The sequence below is a fragment of the Pinus tabuliformis genome, chromosome 1_1 (genome assembly GCF_031772625.1).
Source record: "Pinus tabuliformis cultivar Carrire ecotype Pingquan chromosome 1_1, CPIR1, whole genome shotgun sequence".
In the NCBI taxonomy this organism is placed as follows: domain Eukaryota; kingdom Viridiplantae; phylum Streptophyta; class Pinopsida; order Pinales; family Pinaceae; genus Pinus; species Pinus tabuliformis.
In genome coordinates, this window is record NC_142297.1 from 744266937 (window position 1) to 744284399 (window position 17463).

The window sequence follows — 17463 nt, forward strand, 5'->3', positions numbered from 1 at the left end:
ATATTACCTTCTAAGGTGCAAAAACCAAGCATACAAAAGATTTCAATAAAAAATATAGCAATTTCCAAGAAATAATAAACACATTTTTGGCTTCTTGTTGTAGACTCTTCAACTACACTTCCCACAAGAGAGGTATTGATCAATCCTGCAACTACAATTTTTGCAATATAATGCCTAAAATAAGGAAAGAAATATAATGAATTGAATAAGAACAAGGAAATAATACACGAGAGGGACTAAAGCCTCTAGGCTGGCCCCAAACCCAAGGGTTTCAACCCTCCAAAGTTAACTCAAATGTAGACCAAGAGTAAGCTCTCCATTGACAGGAAATAAGATTCACATACATCATATCAAATATGAAAATAACAGTGTCAATCCCTTGGCTCTCAATAACTCTTCCTAGGTCAAACATTTTGAATCATAACGAACCCTTAGGTTTGTTTATTTGTACAAAAAGTGATTTAGGGGCAACTCCCTTGAGAGTAGGACTGCTTCCTTCCAAAATCTTGAAATTGGTGGATATAGTTCCTTTGGATCTTCACATGCACTTGAGTTCCTCAATTTCTAGTGGACTTCGAGCAATTGGTGAGGAACATTGGGACTCAAGTTGAGTTGGAGATTTTATGTAGTGGATAGGCCTCCTATGTTCTCTCTAATGCTTCTAATGTGCCCTTGCATAGTAAATGTCTCCAAAAATGTTTCTTTTTCCTGCATATTAAGCACATCCGGGCATGAAATATGACATGCACCCTTTAGTATTCCTACTAAGCACAAAATTTACATATTGATGGGACCCATCATGAACCAATAGCCACTTACCCACTAGCCAAGCCCTCCACCAATATGCTATGCACATTAGTTGGAATAGCATATAGATTATATTATATTTAAGATTACGTTATCATTAATTTCCAAAAAGGAGGGGGACCCACAAGCTTGACCCTGCGACCTCTCAAGTTGACAAAAATATTTGTGTGGTCGCCAAGCACATATCGACAACCATTGACAATGAAAACAAAGGGTCATATAGTACTAGTTGGATGTTCCGCCAGCTATAGCAATGTTTTATTTGAAGAATGGTTGTTATTATATGGCACAACAATATTCACATATCTGACAACGACCGACAACAAAACAATGGGGTCATATAGTATTGGTTGGATGTTCCACTAGCTGTAAAAATGTTTTATTTGAAGAATGGTGGTTATTATATGGCACAATGTTATGCCATATATATATATATATATATTAACAAAGTTTAATATATGGTTTGTTGGTTGTAACATAGTTTGTCACATATGTTATTTATAATATGTTTATGACAAACGAGGGACGCAACCTCTGTGGGTTCGACCTCACAGTTGCGAACCCCCATGCTATATATACAAAAATAATTATCGATGCTCCATAATGCTATGGTGTAGAAAAAAGCCAAACTCCTTTGATTTCGTAGCATGATTAATGCTATTTTTGTGATAAATCATAGAGTATTTTCCCTTTTGGAGAACTTTGAAAGGAGAGTTTTTGTGAGGAATTCTTAAAGGATTTTTATGAAGCCATAGAGTAAAGAGAAAGCTTTCGAGATTGAAAAATAGATGTAATTTGAGTTATTTTGCATCATAATTGAAGAGGTCACTTCATTGGAAGTGGACCCAAAGACGTAGCCCACATTGGGTGAACTCCATTATCAATCTCATTGTGTTCTTTTATTTTATTTGCAGTTGTTGTATTTTAATTATAATATTTTTAATCATTCTTGTCAACTTTGGTATTTCACATTCTATTCAAACCTGATAATTTATCTTGATCATATAGCCTATCTTGGCCTAATTTATCATAATTTACAACTACATAGCTTCTTAATGCATTGCATCATTTCCTTCTCCATGCATGGTCCCCATATATTCATTATAACGATATCAATTTTGATATTTATTAATAGTGTCGTAACTTTGATTGAAAACAAAAATAAAAGACTATTATATTTAAAAGGACAAAAATCAAACCAAAAAAGTTGAAAACATGTGAGTTCAAGTCTCACAAACAATACATGAAGCATATATGCTCAACTCGTATTGCTTTCACTAAACCCACAAGGTTCACTGCATTGAAATCTAAGCAATGCACCAAGTTTGTTTAGCTTATGCTACAATATTCGTATTAAAAAAAGGTGACATAAAAAGACATGGAATGCTTTAGAGCTACAAGGAAAATTTCAACAAATGAACTTTCTACTATTATGTTTTAGGCTTTGAATGCCAATTATTTGGCATATAAAACACAAACAATACTTTTGATTTAATAATAGTCACTTTTATTTAAATATAGAAAGTACTCTTAAACTCTCTAGAATAGGAACGAGTTAATTTTTTCCACACATTCATTCTCGGGAAGATGAGATGAGAAATCCCACTTGGTAAACACACACATGCTCTTAATAAACAAAAGTCTTATATATGAATGGATTTGTGTACAACTATATTTAAATAACTAACGTATCTTGAGATCTCACTTGAATTTTATACACATAAATGAGGTGATGTTAATCGCATTCTTATCCATTAAATTTCAAAATATTTTTGGAATCTGTCATTGAAATAAAAACAATAAAATTTATACACGTCTTTTGGTGTATATTTTAATATATACTAAACAATATAGCAATTTTATTTTTCCTTCTATATATGTTCACATCGATATGTAAATTGTGCATTTATTTTCAAAATCCATTAATAGATCATTTATGTTTTATTTATTTTAATCCATTTTACAATGAATTAATAATTTATTTATTTTATCTAATTTTTTCAAAAAAATTTATGGCTCTTAAAATTTAATTTAAAAATAAAAATATTGCAATTTTATAAAAGTAACAATAAATTATTTTTCGGCCTGGAGTATGCCGTAAAACTGCTTCTGCTTGGCTAAGAGCTCGTCTTCCTCGGACGTAAGGAAACAGGTTAACGGCCCAAGACCCAGAGGCATCTGGCAGGAGTGAAAGCCTGCTCCCTTACGGACCACCAGCGGGTTATTACAGGTGGCGTGGTTTTCCTTGATAACGGTGATGAGTCAAATCGACATTCGCGGATAGCAGCCAGAGATGGTTGTCTTCACTGTTGGTTTGACACCTGAGTTTGATAGGTTTTGCCACCTTCAGAAAAAAAAAAAAACAATAAATTATTTAAAAAAAAAGTAACTTAAACCTTGAATCCATATTTCTTCCATTTTATCCACTTTCTTGGAGGAATATAAGAATTTAATACTTCAATTAGACAGGGGAGGCTCTGATTGCAACCTGTGGAGAGGATGAGAGTTTAATTTGAAAATATCTTTCTTTTTAGCCAACCATTTTTTCCAACATATCACATAGGAAGAGCCCAATAGATCCTTTTTGAAAGTGGTTTTCGTTACAAGGAACCTTCGTAATGCTTACCACACAAAACAAAGAAATAGACAATATTTGATGGCCATAAAATTCAATAAGCAATGTTTTTTAAGGCATGTTCCCGTAGATACTTAGGAAACTTACAATCCAAGAATAAGTGGGCTATGATTTCTTCTTTAAACAAAGCACATCTTGAAGACCCTATTATTCTTTTTTTTCATGGATTTTTGGTTGTCAAATTTTTTATGTGGGCCAGCATCCAATGAAAAAATGTTATTTTTGAAAGATAGTATGGGTTCCATGAGTGAGACCACATTATTGATTTAGATGGAATAACCTCTGAAAAGGAGTGTGTTATACCCAAACTTTATCGTGTCTAAGGAATAACCCCAACCTTTATGATATTTTGCTAATAAGGAGATGAGAGTGCAACCAAACAACTCAAGCTCTAGACATTGCAATTGAGGAGACAAAGGAGGGATCATTCCCTAATACTAACCATTCCAACCTCTACTTCTTGACCACGTCAAAATACCAAACAATGTGAAATCCCATTGTTTTGAAAGCCAATTTTTGAGAGGATTAAACCAATAGCAAAATTCAAGGGACAGATTCTCCAAAATGGAGGAAATCCAAATGTTAATATCACATCCATTTCTAAGAGTTCAATTGAGTGTCGATTTGATTAACTAAATAACAAAAAAGATCACTTTCCAAATATTGATACCTCCCTTGATATGATTTGGAATTTCTATTAGCTTCTCCTTTCACTGGGAAATATTTAATCCCATAGACTTGCATCCACCAATCATTTTTTCTTGAAATAATCCTCCAAGCTAACTTGCCACCCATTGCTAAATTCACAACAGATACTTCTTTGATGCCTAGGTCCTTATGGAATTTCCCACTTTGCCAAAGGAATTTCCTTATTTCTATGAGAAGTGAATCCTTTAGGAGTTAGCAAAGCAATGAATTAATAGAGGAGTGGAAATGATAGATTGAATAAAGATAACTCTTCCAGTTGGATCTAATTACGCTCCCCATTTAGAAAACTTTGATTAAATTTTTCAAGTAACAGAGTCCAAGAAGGATAAGGGAATGGATTTAGAGAAATGGGGATCACGTAAGAGGACCAAGACTCTAGAACTAGAAATCCCAATGAGTGATTCAAGAGCTTTTGTACATTAGCATTGATATTACATGCGTTAGATACAAGAATGTGCAATACCAATTTGAAACAATTTGCAACAACCACTAAGGCTCCCGCCAATAGCAAAGTATCATCAAGAAACTAAGAGTGACTTAAACTCTTTACCCCTCTAGTGAATCTTATCTCTAGAAAGTCCCTAGTCTCGCTTCCTTTCCCAACTTTCTACTCAAAGAATCCACCATAATAATATAAAACAAAAATGATATGGGGCATCCATGTCTAATCCCATGAGTGGCCTTGAGGAATCCCATCAATCTACCTTTGGCTAAAGGGGATATTTGAGGGCCCTCGATGCAGCGTGCTATCTAGCTAATTAATTTACTATCAAAGCAAAATTTCTTTAGAACAATGAATATGAAGGTGTGTCTTACTCTGTCAAACGCATTAGGCATGTTTAACTTATTGATCATTCCTTTCCTTTCGTGCTTTTGCTTGAGTGAATAATTTCTTGCATCAAAATTATGTTATCCACTATTTGTCTTTTGCATATAAAACCTCCTTGATTTCCTGAAATTAGCTTAGACAATAATATCTTGAGGAAAGATTCAACAATTTTTGACACAATTTTATAAAAAAAAACATTACAAAGAGAAAATTTTAGAAAAGGAAGAGGGCTTAACCTCTTTTGGCACAAAGGTAAGGAAGGTGGAGTTGATCCCTCCTATTTTGGAGTGGTAGAACATGTAATCAATCATCATGGATAAGTCAATTTTGATAATTTGCCAATAGTGCGAATAGAATTGCACTAAAAACCCATCTAGAATGCAAGCTTTATCTAGACCTATGCAATTTTCCTCTTATGTATTGGCTTCGGTAATAACTCATTTATCATTTTTTAGTAACTAAAAGAGCTATATTTTCCAACATTTATTCCTCAACCTAAGAAAGACTACTTTGTTCATAGTACAAGTTTTTGTAGTGTCAATATGCTTATTCCTTAAGACCTTCAGAGGAATTTTTTCCTTCAATCAAAAATGATTTAACAATATTTTTTCATAACCTCATTTTTGCTTTGCTTTGCTTATGGAAAATTCTGTAATTTTGTCACATGCATTGAGCCATAAACTCTTATAGATTCAAGATTCCACATTTCTTCCTTTTGTTTCAAGACAAAATGGTAAGATTCAAATATCTTTTTTTCCCTCCATTAATATCTCCATGGAGAGGATTTTGCCTCATTTTTTGATGAATTCCTTGAAGATATAATTTGAGTGATCTTGTCCCCTTTCCTCTAGCTATATACTTTTCTTTTGCACACACTTTAAGGGTTGCTTCTACTTTAATCTTCTATTCCCAAACATAGATAGGGGCCTTGAGCCACAAAACTCTTTGATTCAAAATTCCACATTTCTTCCTTTCCTTTCAAGACAAAATGGTAAGATTCAACTATCAATTTTCCCTCCATTAAGATCTCCATGGTGAGAGGGTTTTGCTACATTTTTTGATGAATTGCTTCAAGATCTAATTTGAGCGATATTGTCCCCTTTTCTCTAGCTTTATACTTTTCTTTTGCACACACTTTTAGGGACACTTCTGCCACTTTAATCCTCTGTTCAAAAACATAGATAGGGGCCTTGAACCACAAACTCTTAAATTCAAGATTCCACATTTCTTCCTTTCCTTTCAAGACAAAATGGTAAGATTCAAATATTTTTTTCCGTCCATTAACATCTGGAGAGACGGTTTTTCTCCTTTTCCTGATGAATTGCTTCAAGATCTAATTTGAATGATATTGTCCCCTTTTCTCTAACTTTATACTTTTGTTTTGCACACACTTTTAAGGTTCCTTCCACCACTTTAATCTTCTATTCCCAAACATAGATATGGGGCCCAACAACCCAAATGCTCTAGGATTTGGAAATAATATCTGAGAGGCCTTTTCAAGAGATCCAAAAAGGATTGAACCAATATGGAAAAGGGCCATAATCTATTAGTTCATGAAGTTGTAAAACAATGGGCTTGTGGTTTGAGCTTCCCCAAGACAATGCTCTAGAGGATAGAGAGAATGTTGAACTAGAAATTCACTACTTACAAAAAACCTATCTAGCCTCTGCCATCATGTTCCTTCATCCAACCCTTTGATTGTTCCGCATGAATTTTCTTTTAGTTAGTTTGATATCTAGCCAGTCCAAATGTATAACTAGAGTTTCCATATGTTCTCTACATGGCTTGTGATCCACCTTTTTTCTCCAAAGGGTATTGTATTAAAATTAGACTAGAGGATTGAGTTGGGTCACCCATATTATGATAAAAAATTCCAAGAAATCAATTTGTCTTGATAAAAAGACCAACATATAAACAATAATAGAACACACCTTTTACAAAGGCAAATGGAGAAGGTTAAGGTTAATCAATGCGGAGAATTCCATTCTTGAAGCTTTTGAAAAAATAAAGGATCATAAAGAGTGAAACTCAAGGTTAAGGCTAAACAATGCGGAGAATTCCATTCTTGGAGCTTTTGAAAAACTAAAAAGTCAAAGAGTGCAAAACCCTCCTAGGCATTTTGAGCTTGTTCCTAAGGCTTCACTACCTCTCCATACACTTTTTCATTATTTCTAAATTCCCCCCTTTTATTTTAGTTTAATGGAGTAAAAGTAGGAGTTTTTATTCTTTAATCAAATTTTTAATTTCTGATATTTTTTCATTCCCTCGTCCTCTACAATTCCGAGAGACCACCTTCAACACTTGTGGATCCTATACCCCACCTTAGGGAAGAACCATGCCTATCTATTTCATTACACTTCTAGTAACTTTAATCAATGCATCTTTGTTTGACTTTTAAGTCCCCAACTCTAAATCCTTATCAATGTGCTCAACGTGAATATCTCTAGTTATCGCGAGCAACATCACTTTCAAAGAGCTCCTCATCCTATGAAACATAGCTTGAGAGGGTTGATGGAGGTCTTTGGGGAGAGTAGGGCTTCTCCTACTAATTCTCGCGAGCAACATCACTTTCAAAGAGCTCCTCATCCTATGAAACATAGCTTGAGAGGGTTGATGGACGTCTTTGGGGAGAGTAGGGCTTCTCCTACTAATTCTCGCGAGCAACATCACTTTCAAAGAGCTCCTCATCCTATGAAACATAGCTTGAGAGGGTTGATGGAGGTCTTTGGGGAGAGTAGGGCTTCTCCTACTAATTCTTCATTGGAACTTACGTAGAGATTGAGACATCTTCTAAATTTTAAGTAAATCATTTAAAAAATATAACAATTCGCTAATAATTTTTTGGGAAAATACATTGTAAAACAACTATAAGTGAAAATTAACTTAGATTGGTAATATGATATGATAATATCTAAGTAGTAAAAGCAACAATCATTATAAACCATGAAGCCCAAATCCAAAATAGATCGAAAAACTCAATAAAGAACCATGAAGCTTCCATGAGGCAATGGACAAAAAAAGAAAAACAACAATATCATATCCTCACATTTAAAAAAAATAATAAAATAAAATTATATTAGGATAATATTTTAATTTAAAAATATTTTTAACTTAAAATAAATATTCTTAAAAAAATTACTATTTATAAATTTATAAATCATTAAATGATGAATTTTAAAAATATAACTCAATTTAAAAAAAAAAAAATTATACATATAATAAAAAATTATTTTAAATAACAAAAACTTACTTATTACACATCAAAATCTTGAGAATATATCACAAAGATGACGGCGATCGCTTGCTTTATAAAGGACGGGAAAACCGCTCAAATAAAATGGTGGGCGTAGTCTAAAGAAGCTTTAAACAAACACGATGCCGACAGTTGAAAAAGAGGGTAAGGATGATTTAAGCCAGGCTGGCATTACTAAGAACACTCGTGAAAAAAACCCTTTAGTAAAGAGTAAACGCCGCATGGTTTAAGAAATGGGGATTCCAATCAATGTATACAAAGAAAAAGAAATAGCTAAAGCACAACGGCTCGAGTGAAACTCGAGTTCGAGGATGGTGGGGCAGCTCTAAAGCTATGGCAAGAGCTAACGGGCATATTATATGGTATTAAATGTCGAGCTACATGCGTTCTCATTAACTGCTCTTTAATATGCACGCAGTAATAGATAAATAAAAAATACGCACCCACGTGTTAAAGAGCTAACAAAGCGCATATAGCCAAGCATTTAATGCCCTATAGTATTTCCGTTAGCTCTTGCCCAAAGCTATAGGAAATAAATTTCAATACGAGAAGATTAAGATTTCCTGGCTCCGAATGAGGTTTGATAAATTCAAAGTTTATCGGTGATTTTTAAAATTAGTTGTGAAGTATGTTTCTGCTATAAGGCAACAACTCTCGCTATTGTAGACTTCTTCTTGATTAGGTGGAAAAAAATCTCCAAAACAGGATGCCGAGTGAATACTCACGAAGCTTTCAAGAGCCAGAGTTCCGACACATGAAACAATCTGCAAACTAAAGAGAAGACGATGGCCAACACAGCTATGAAATGGAGAAAGGACGGGGTGGATTACTTAAGTCAAGCTGACATCATGGAGAACGCTGGATGGAAAAGCACACTTTGGTGAAGGGTTAGAAGCAAATCCCACATAGCTAAGGAGATTGTGTATTTTCATGAAAATGTATACATATAACGAAACAGGGAACAACAAGCGCGTTCCAGTCAAAACCGAACATTAACCGGTGGAGCATCATCAAAAGAAACATTAAGGGAGAACTTTCATGGAGGCGGAGAAACGGTTGAGCTTCCCCCGCTCCGAACCAGGTACTGACTAATCCTTCCAAAAGGTGCTCGAGCGACCAACTATCACAGGTCATTCAGTTTTCTGATGATGAAAAATCTCAGATGTATATAAATTTAAGAAAGAAAGCTTAGGCAACAAAAATATATGCAATGAATCAATGGTATCTAAATCTAATTTTTTTGCAATAAAACAATGGTATCTAAATCTAATAATATATGCAATGAATCAATGGTATTTAAATCAATCAATTTTTGGGTGTAAATTTTGTATGAGTCAATATTATTTAAATGTTTTATATATTAATTTTTTAGATTTTTTACAAATTTTATTATTTTGGTTAATATTTTGTATATTAATTTTTTAGATTTTTCAAAAATTTTATTATTTTGGTGAATATGAGCAAACTTTCAATTCAATTTTGATGACGGATAGATAGGGTTACACATCATACTGGGCTGTAAAAGAGAGGATGTAGAATGAGCCTCTCTCAACTCAATCAATCTTCCACATAACTATTCAAGTCTTTCAATTTTGATGATGGATAGATAGGATTACACATCATACTGGGCTGTAAAAGAGAAAAGATGTAGAATGAGCCCCTCAACTCAATCAATCTTCCACATAACTAATCAAGTCTTTTGTAAATATAAAAAGTGAAACCCGTGAAAGCACATAACTCAGAATTCAGATAACTCGGAATTCTGGGTGCCTGTTTCTTGAACTCTTTAATCCCCTTGCGGAGGCGATCTTCAAAATGGATAAAGCTTTTTCTTCAGGGCAAGAAAAGAAACATATAATCTTGACCACTAATTTGGAAAAAAACAATTATTTATATAGACAACTTGGAAAAAATGATTACATATTCTTAAAAATAACATGGGAGACCTTGCACTAATCATATACATCTAGTCATTCTCCCTTTCATTCAAAACTAAATCCCAAATATTTGGGCAATTTTCATAAAATTATTGCCTGTGGCAAGTTCAGATTCCTATTGCTCATGTTAAAAATATTATAAACAATTTATTGTTCGGCATGGAAAAGTGAAATCATTAAACTTCTATCTAGGGAATAATCTAAAGCACGTACATTTGAAACCTGTAATAATTAATGGTCAAACAAAACGATTAGAAGGGATAGCGAAAGTTCCAATCAATCGCTGAACTTCACGTTATCACTAGTGTATTGTTATAATCATTGTGCTTGGTGACGAGTAAAATGATTAGAGGGTTGTGATGTCAATAATAACTAGTAGGATTGTGTGCTCCTACTACATAGGCATATACCGAAATAGTAACGAAATAGTTAGGATGCCCTGCAAGTCTTCTACCACCACATAAGCAGAGATTAATGAAATAAATGGTTGGAATGCCCCGCAGGTCCGCTAGTATTTATATGGGTAGATTGACTGGTATTGGCTTCACACTAATATTCTTCTCAATTACTCTCCAGCGAAATGCTTCAATTTTTTATATGTTAGATGCATTTTAAATTCTAAAAAATATGATGCCTCTAAAAGCTTACCAAGTCCAAGGTTGAAAAAGTAAGTTGGTCAAATGTTGGTCAGATGACATGAATATGAGTAGTACATTAAAAAGCTATATTTCTTCTAATCATTCACAATTACTTTAAAAAGACCGAGGCATATTTTCTAACTCAAGGATGTTTGATCCATAGTATCTTACAGTATCCCTGTGCTACAGTACGTAGTAAGAGCATTCAAAATAAATAAATAAACGTAACCTGAGTATTCATATATATATATATATATATAACTAACCTCAAACAAACATGTGATAGCAGTGATTTAATTTCTAATTAACATGTTCTATTAGACTTCTGATGTGATTCGACAATTTCCCATATTATACAAATCATAAACTCCCATATTTACATCACCTCAAACAAACTTGGAAACCAGAGTTTGAAGTCCTTGACTGGCAGTTTTTTGAACCACAAACCATATTAATATTCTTAAGAGTATTCATCAGAGTGCTTCATTTGTAAATCCTTTAAATACTTAAATCCTTCAGTATACTTGAATAAAGTATATTCAATGTATATTGAATATGTATGTGCATTCAACAACATAGTTTCAACCAAAGTCTAAATAAACAGGTATATACAAGAAACTGATCTAATTTGAATGCTCATATAGCTGCAACAGTGGAAACCATGTTGTTGATTCCGCAAACGTTATGTCCCCTGCAAAGTTTGTAGAATCCATTTTCTCCCCAGTTAGGTCCCCATGAGTTCTTTATGATCCAGTAGGGTTTGTCCTTCATTCTAATCGGAGCAAAGCCTGCAGAACCATATCCTACCAGGAGCACACCATGATCCAACATGCGCTTGCTGCAGATGTATGGGCAAGATACACCTCCTACGTATGTCTGCATAAATGCAGCATTGATTCCCACTGCAAACGATACAGTGACACCCTCAGCATATATTTGATAGAGAAACATCCATGCATCCACATGGAATAAGTGACTACCAAAATCAACCGAGTTATCAGACCAGATTCTTGTTTTTTATTTTCTGGCCAGAATTCTCTAATGTCCACAAGGGTCAAGATTTCCAACAAAAAAATTGAGAGTACATCAAATGTCAATGTTCTGCCACGTAGATTGATCACTGAGAGATCTTATCAAGATTTTGAATAGATAGCTTTATAAATAATCTGCTTCATGTTTCATAATTGTTATGCATCTCAGATTATTCACAACTCCGCACAATTGTAATGTTAAAAGATACAAATAAGTGACAAAAGATGCTTATTAAATTGCATTGCATAGGGTTTCTGCAATAAAAGTGTAATATTTCTCTAAGAAACTAAAAAAAAAAATAGGTACGTATTTTGGAATACCTGATAGAGGTCCATTCTTCACCAGATTTGCAGCAATTTGATCTTCATCAATAGAAACAACGCTGAAATTCGAAACATGTGCCACAATTTTGTTCTTGTTAAAGCTGCAAGTTCCGTCTTTTCCAGTATATGGGTAGTCCTCTTCCTTCTCCAATCCACCAGCTTTCAGAGCATATTGATAAGCACTTGTCATTAGCCCACCATTGCAACCAGAATCACATGATCTTGCGTCCGAAGGATCGCACTGCAGGGTCACAAAATATAAAAACTCAGGAATGAAAAAACTCACAAGTGGAGATTAAATTTTAACACCGAAAAGCACCAGGCAGCCAAAAAGCTAATATCATGTCTGGCAATTGGTTCCTTAGATCGTAAGATACCTCAAGTTGAAGGGAATAGGCTTTCAAAATGTAAGACGCATGGACTAAGTAATCTCTCAAACAAGCTAAACCCTATGCAACATGAATGAATGGTCAAAAAAATTGCAGCTTGTTTACGAACAAACACGGTAGGGTGCATGGATCCCTTCTCCACCTGATTATCAAGAAAATTAAGTTTCTAGAGCTGTACATGTAGAAATCCATTATAATGATCAACACGGTTTTAAGAAGCTTGGCCTCTGCTGGTTGGGGCAATGGGGGCATTTTCTAAGCTTTGAAAAGTTCTCTTCATGGGCTTGGGTACATGGTTTTCAGGAAGGCCTTGATTGGAAGGTCTTAATTAAGGGTTGAATACTTTCTTCTAGACTTCGAATTTAATTGAGGTGAACACTTTCAATAAGATTTCTGATGACTCCATCTGATAGGGATTGATACTTTCAATAAGACTTTAGAAGACCCCATCTGATAGGGGTCGATACTTTCAGCAAAACTCCTTGGCCTGTTAGGACATACTAAAACGGGAAGAAAACACAGCAGTGAAATTATCGTTCACCATATACACCCATGGAATTTATTAAATGTTTCAAAATAAGAAACAGGAAAGTTATGCTTATATAAATTGCAGCACCTGATTTCAAGATTAATAATTTATGCATCGTAAAGGAAAGAAGTTAAAATAAATTTTTCCATGTAACAGATGCTCAAGGCCTTGGGGGCTTAGCTGCAGTCTCAAGTGGGATGGACAGGATGACATATCTGTAATGTTTAGAAATCACAGACTTTAACACTTGACAAAACGAATGAAATGGAAACACACGAGTAATTATTTCAAGTTTCTGAAATTAAACCAGATTAACCCTAACATAGAAGCAGCTGGCAACAGCTTACTACAAAAGAAAATTATCATTATACTTGAATCACCCTAAGCGTATATCCATCATAATAAACCTAGACTTAATAGTTACCGACAAAACTCAAAAAATCAAGGTGTAAAATTCAATGCCGCTTTGCTAGATCAATGCAAATTCAATAACGTATTAAATCCATTCCACCTTCTTGAAGTTTAACTTTTGCAAATTTTTACAGCAAGCAACAACACCTTTGCCTTTTAAAAAAACATCTGGAAGACCTCAACTTCCTGCTAAACTCAAATGAATTTATCAGAAGCAAGGGTTGATGAAATTCAAAACACCCCAGTAAGCAACATGATGTGACCACAGACGAATTCAGTGGATTCCCCATTACAAAACACCATCAAAACAAACATAACAGAACACAAACGATATTTCTGGAAGACTCTGAAAACACAGATAGCCCCTTTATGTCCACAAGTATCAGAAACCAGAAAAGGGTAACGACAGGAAACGAGTTTTCCAGAAGCCTTTCTCAGTACGTTTCCGCTAACTTCACTTATAAGTTATTCTTTCTAAATTGAAAAAATTAAAGAACATAATTCATAAACAGGTAAATAACACGGCTCAGAAAAAGGAAAAAGAAAAACCAGATTCCCGATTGACAGAAATGACCATCGAACCCAGGATTCAGCGGGGGGGTCATCAGGCAGATTTTTTCACTGGTCGATAGCAATCTAGATCTATGATGCGGTTGATGTTGCCACTAATCATTTTCTGCATTCATTATACTGGTTCCTCATCTTTGAAGAGTGTACTAACATTATGGACTTGATTTTTAATTTTAATTCTAATCCAATTATGAATTTGATAATTAATTTTAATTCTAATCCAATTATGAATTTGATAAAAATATTTATCATAATTTGTTGGAGTAATCTGGGTGAGGTCTAAACATTAAACCAAATATACCATGAATTTAGCAAAAGCTTAGACTCTATTTAAATTTTATTGGAGTAATTTAGACAAGGTCCAAGATTAAGCAAGATATATTAAGAATATATAATTTAGCAGTAATTTTGGCATGGTCCAAGATTAAGTCAGATATACCGAGAAGAATTTATAACTCAGTAAGACCCCACAATAATTTACGGGAGTGATTTGGGCAAGGTCCAAAAATAAGCCAAATATACCAAAAATTTATAATTTAGCAAGAGCCCCTATTCTATTATAGAGTAATTTGGGCAAGGTACAAGTTTAAGCAAGATATAACAGGAATTTATAACCTAGCAGTAATTTTGGCAAGGTCAAAATTAAGGCAGATGTACCAGAAATATATAACTTAGCAAGAACCTTGACTCCACTGAGTAATTTGAGTGGGGTCCAAGATTAAGCTTGATATACCAGGAATTTATAACTTAGCGAGAGCTGAAGGTGGGTTCCTAAACCTTATCACAAGGGGCCAAAAGGGCCAAAAATGTCCACAAGATAATTGATGTCTCTTAATTTGGGTGGGGTCCAAGATTAAGTTAAATATACCACGAATTTATAACTTAGCCAGAGCAGGGGCTCTCCCTGGTCTATGAAGATGGGTTCCTGAACCTACCTTATCACAAAGGGCCAAAAATGACCTCAAAAGAATAACATAAAAAATGACCTCAAAAGAATAACATCAATTTTACGAACAGCTCAGTGATATAAATTAATAAAACCATAAAGACAAACAACCAAACCAGAAGAAAAAAAACCAAAATTATTTTACCATATTATTTAGGAGTTGTCTTTAGTGTGACTTTTTGAAGATTCTGTGCCGGAATCAGGGGGAAAAATTTGAAGTGAAATCTTGTTTTGTGTTATTCAAACTGGTTTTTTAACTGCATATTTGAATTCAGCACCCTCAAAAACCCCAGGACACTTTGATTGTGAAGGGATTACCCATCAAGCTTGTGATTTCAATAAATTGTTGCTAGATTTCAGAGAAAATTTGACCAGAAAAACCCACCAGCAAAACCTCCAAAAAATTGCACTAAAAACAACTACTATTATTTATCATAGTCCACAAGGCGATAACATCAATTGTACGAACATATTAGTGATAAAAAAACCAAAATTAACAAAAACCAAAATTATTTTACCATATTAGCCTGCTCTGCTCTTTTTAACCTAGATATAGGGAGGGTCCTACACCCTTAGGTGCCGGAGTTCATTTATGCGATAAGTTCAGATATGATTCTGTCCCTTCGTTCGGTCAAAAGTGTCCACTTGCAACTGATTCTCTGCCCAACCATGAGTTTATTCCTATCTATTGTTTGGTGCTAAGTGTCCGCTTACAACTGATTCCCCATCCAACCACTCAAGCCAGCAATCACAGAAACCAATCATTGCCTCACATACAGCCAAGACATAAGAATTCCACTTTCCCCAAATTAAGCGTAATTAAAGACCAGCCAAACTTAGCATCTGACACCACCAGAAACATATCCCGCCTCCAAACAAGCGAACAAATTCCCCCTCCCGCAAAAAAATAAAAACAAAAGCCACAAAAACAAACAACTAACCTCGTGATCACAGTCGACCAATTGTTGCTCGCTCAGGCTCACCAGCTTCCCCGTCTTCAGGAAATTCGCGCCCTCTAGCGCCCCGGTTGTGCTGAAAGCCCAGCAGGAACCGCACGATCCCTACCCAAAAAAACAGATGTCAAAACCGTCAAAATCACCGTCAGAGATGGAAGCAAAAAAGCATCACAGTGACCCAAACACAAACCTGATTCTTAACCTCGGTCACGGCTCCCTTCTCTCTCCAATCGAACTCCTCCGGCAGATCGTTTGTGGGCAAAATTGGAGCATCGTGGGCGTCTCGGATCGGTGGTGCCCTGAGCCCTAGATACTGTCGTCGGAACTCCTCTTGTGTCAAATCAGAGAATTTGGTGACGCCATGGGAGGCCTGGGGGTCGAGCTTCTGGTGCTCCAAGGCTCTTAGTAAATTGCTCTTGAAGACACCGAAGCGGTGCTCGTGCTCTTCCGGCCCCGAGTACTTCTTACCGTAGCGCCTGATGAAGCGCCTGAAGTGCGCTTCAGCGTTGAACAGGGCGCTCCGAGCATCGAGGATCTGTGGATCTGAATCTACTTCGTCCGTCACTTGACGAATAAGGTCATCGTCAGGCCTTATGGCCGAGGAAAGGCAAATTACAGAGGAAATACAGAGAGCCAAAAGCAGCAGCGTGGAGGATCCCATTGTTGAGCAATTACAGATAATGGATGGGAATGAGAATGTTTGGACCGGATTTATGGAAGAGATTGGGAATTGTTAATCGGAGGTTAGGGGTCGGGTTAAAAGTGGGGTTGCGAGTTTGGGATTATTAATTTGTCGAGAGGTCAACATCATGGGGTCGGTGACGGCGGATGATGTAGTGTTTCCCAGAAATATCAGGTATCATGGTCAAGATAGCGTGCACGTTACAACTACCATTCCACACCATATTTCTGTTGAGTGCCTTGGGGAGGATGCCATTGGATGTCTTGGATTTTTCATGCCTCTTTTTAGGGATTACGCCATGGCCTCTGTTTTCTTTTGGTGTGTAACGTTGTTATTGAAATTATTTTGGTTTAAATTTAGTGAGTGTAGAATCTTTGTGAAGAAGGTATTCAGCTAATAAAAAGTTGGTTTGTTTTGGGTTGTTAGTAAAGGATTAATAGTTTTGTTATTTAAATTATTTAGTTTTAAATTTATGCTATGTAAAATCTTTGTTAGAAGTTGTTTAGTTAATAAAAGTTGTTTTTTTAATAAGTTATTAGAGAATTAATAGTGTTTTTATTTAAATTTAGTTGATTTTGATGTGAGAATCTTTGTGTGAAGGTATTTAGCTGATAAAAGTTTTTTGTTTTTTTGTTGCGGTGAGAATTTTTATATAACTAATATATATTTAAATTGGTTTAAATAAATTTTATTATGATATTTTATTTTTTAATAACCAATTTAAATTTATTAAATTTTTAGAATGTAAACATAAAAATTGTTAAAGTATTATTTCATATTTTCATAGCATAATAATTAATCTAATCTTACTTTATAGA

The 17463-nt window shown here is 34.9% G+C and overlaps 1 protein-coding gene across 1 annotated transcript; it reads right to left on the reverse strand.

Annotated features, from left to right (window-relative positions):
- Positions 1-11258: 11258 nt before the first annotated feature.
- LOC149216134 (putative cysteine protease RD19B) lies at positions 11259-16656 on the reverse strand. The gene is made up of 4 exons (XM_089392709.1): positions 16154-16656; positions 15949-16068; positions 12160-12403; positions 11259-11709 (listed from the first exon to the last, which is right to left on the reverse strand). Exons 1-4 carry the CDS (start codon positions 16622-16624, stop codon positions 11444-11446), a joined length of 1101 nt encoding a protein of 366 aa, XP_089248835.1. The 5' UTR covers positions 16625-16656; the 3' UTR covers positions 11259-11443.
- Positions 16657-17463: the final 807 nt, after the last annotated feature.

Excerpts from the sequence above, each read along its gene's own strand:
- LOC149216134 (XM_089392709.1), bottom strand. The coding sequence starts at position 16,624 with ATGGGATCCTCCACGCTGCTGCTTTTGGCTCTCTGTATTTCCTCTGTA. Across the intron at positions 16,069-16,153 it reads TGACCGAGGTTAAGAATCAG|GGATCGTGCGGTTCCTGCTG; the intron begins GTTTGTGTTTGG and ends TTTTTTGGGTAG. Across the intron at positions 12,404-15,948 it reads TGGTCGACTGTGATCACGAG|TGCGATCCTTCGGACGCAAG; the intron begins GTTAGTTGTTTG and ends GTGACCCTGCAG.